Below are 1,911 nucleotides of genomic sequence, written 5' to 3'. Positions count from 1 at the left end.
TTTATTTTTTATTTTATTATATATTGTTTCTCTTCAAGTATGACAGCCAAATGAATAAATTTCTTTTTCTTTTTCTTTTCTTTTTCTTTTTTTTTTTCAGACAGGGTCTTGCTGTCTCCCAGGCTGGAGTTCAGTGGCGTGATCTTGGCTCATTGCAGCCTGGACCTCCCAGGCCAAAGGACTAAATTTCTAAACTCAGGAAAGTTTAAAAACACATTCTCTTGTCGTTAAAATAATTTTTATCAGGATTTCTTTGATGCAATAGAAAGCTGTGTGGTAAGCAGGGGGAAATAATCATATTTAAAATGGCACAGGTTAATCTGGAAACTTTATTATCATAATTAATCAATATCAAAGTGCAGATAATTGGGTAGGAAGATGAAAAAAAACTAGTAATGTTCTCCAGGATTAGGCTGTTCTCATACATGGAGCTAATATAAGTGGAAAGACACACGTTAGTCCCATAAAAGAAAACAAAGCGGCTCACCAGCAAGAAGAAAACATGACTGGCTTCTGTTTCAGGAAAAGATTGTGGAGACAGACTGATACTGTGAATATGAAAGACCGTCTTTTGATGCCTTAAGAAAATAGTCACCATGTAGAAACTAGTCCAAATCATGAGGAACAAGAAGAGGAAACCTTGAGTAAACATGGCACTTTGAAATATCATTGCATGGTAGTATATAAACTGTCTTGTTTTACAGTATATCAGAGAATATACAAGTCCAACATTAGTGGATTTGCTGGTGGCTACAGTGCTTATAATGACCCACATATTGATTAGCCTGTTGTTTAGGAATAAATCAATAAGGGAAAATTTATGGGGAGATTTGAGGTTTGAGCCATGCCCACTTGGAATGACAAGGACTGATAATAACAGCCTGAAATGTACTCAGGAGAGAAGAAGTACATACACAAATGCCCCGTGTCATTTTATAAATATATAGCCCTGTTTTACAACCAGTATCAACAAAAGTACTTCTAAGTCTGAAGGATGACATTATATATGGAACACCCCTGATGATAACTGTTATAACATTAGCCAAAGTTAGGTGCATGAGAATCACATCTAAGGGGTTCTTCTGATGGGGCCAAAATAAGAAGATGTACATATATGTAATGAATAGCAATAAGTTCCCCATGAGCCCAATGCCACTTTGAAAGACAGGGAAGATTCCCAGTGTTGTGTCACTTGAATACAAAATATTCATGGTTTTCTTGGATCTTTTGATTGAAGCCAGCACAGCCTAAACAGCAGCATAAATATATTCCACATATGAAAGTTTAGCAATCACTGAATTCTTAGAAAGAAATTTCAGTTTTGACATGAAAATGATCATGAACGAGGGACAAATCTATCATGAAAGAGGGACAAATACTCAACTATACATGAATTCATTACATTTTTGTGGGATTTCCAGAGGCTGGATGCCATGTATTGTTCAAATATCTAGAGAACAGAGTAAGTTTACGTGGCAGTTGAGATTTGCATACACATTTTTACCATTTGTTCTAGCCCGTTTTTCAGGAGTAGTCTGTTCGATTTTAAAGACAATTTCCCATGTAATAAAAAACAATTTTATTTCAAATTCTAGTATTGTATTTTAATTATAAACTTATAACTTGAAATATTTTTTACTTTTTATACACAGGTAATATTTATAACCTATAAATAGTAATATATGAATATGAATCACTTTTTGGAGTGCTAATTGTACCACACTGTTATTTTATGAATAATGAAATGTATTTATAGAATATGGTTAACTACTGAGTAATTTCTGTCATTAAATGCTAAGTTTGCTTGTTCTGAAGAACATTCTTCACTTAGGAAGCATATTTAATATTTTTACAAATGTAGTAAAGGTTTAATTGAAGTTGACAAAGTGATCAAATGTAATAAGGTATTAA

The 1,911-nt window shown here is 33.3% G+C and overlaps 1 protein-coding gene across 1 annotated transcript; it reads right to left on the bottom strand.

Annotated features, from left to right (window-relative positions):
- Nucleotides 1-205: 205 nt before the first annotated feature.
- LOC101136992 (vomeronasal type-1 receptor 51-like) lies at nt 206-857 on the bottom strand. The gene has a single exon (XM_004043450.3). It carries the CDS (start codon nt 773-775, stop codon nt 206-208), a length of 570 nt encoding a protein of 189 aa, XP_004043498.1. The 5' UTR covers nt 776-857.
- Nucleotides 858-1,911: the final 1,054 nt, after the last annotated feature.

Source organism: Gorilla gorilla, chromosome 5, assembly GCF_029281585.2.
Source record: "Gorilla gorilla gorilla isolate KB3781 chromosome 5, NHGRI_mGorGor1-v2.1_pri, whole genome shotgun sequence".
In the NCBI taxonomy this organism is placed as follows: domain Eukaryota; kingdom Metazoa; phylum Chordata; class Mammalia; order Primates; family Hominidae; genus Gorilla; species Gorilla gorilla.
Note: the sequence above shows the minus strand (reverse complement) of the source record. Positions and strands in the feature narration are given on the sequence as shown.

What these genes read in the sequence shown, in the direction of transcription:
- LOC101136992 (XM_004043450.3), bottom strand. Translation starts at nt 775, where the DNA reads ATGTGGGTCATTATAAGCACTGTAGCCACCAGCAAATCCACTAATGTT.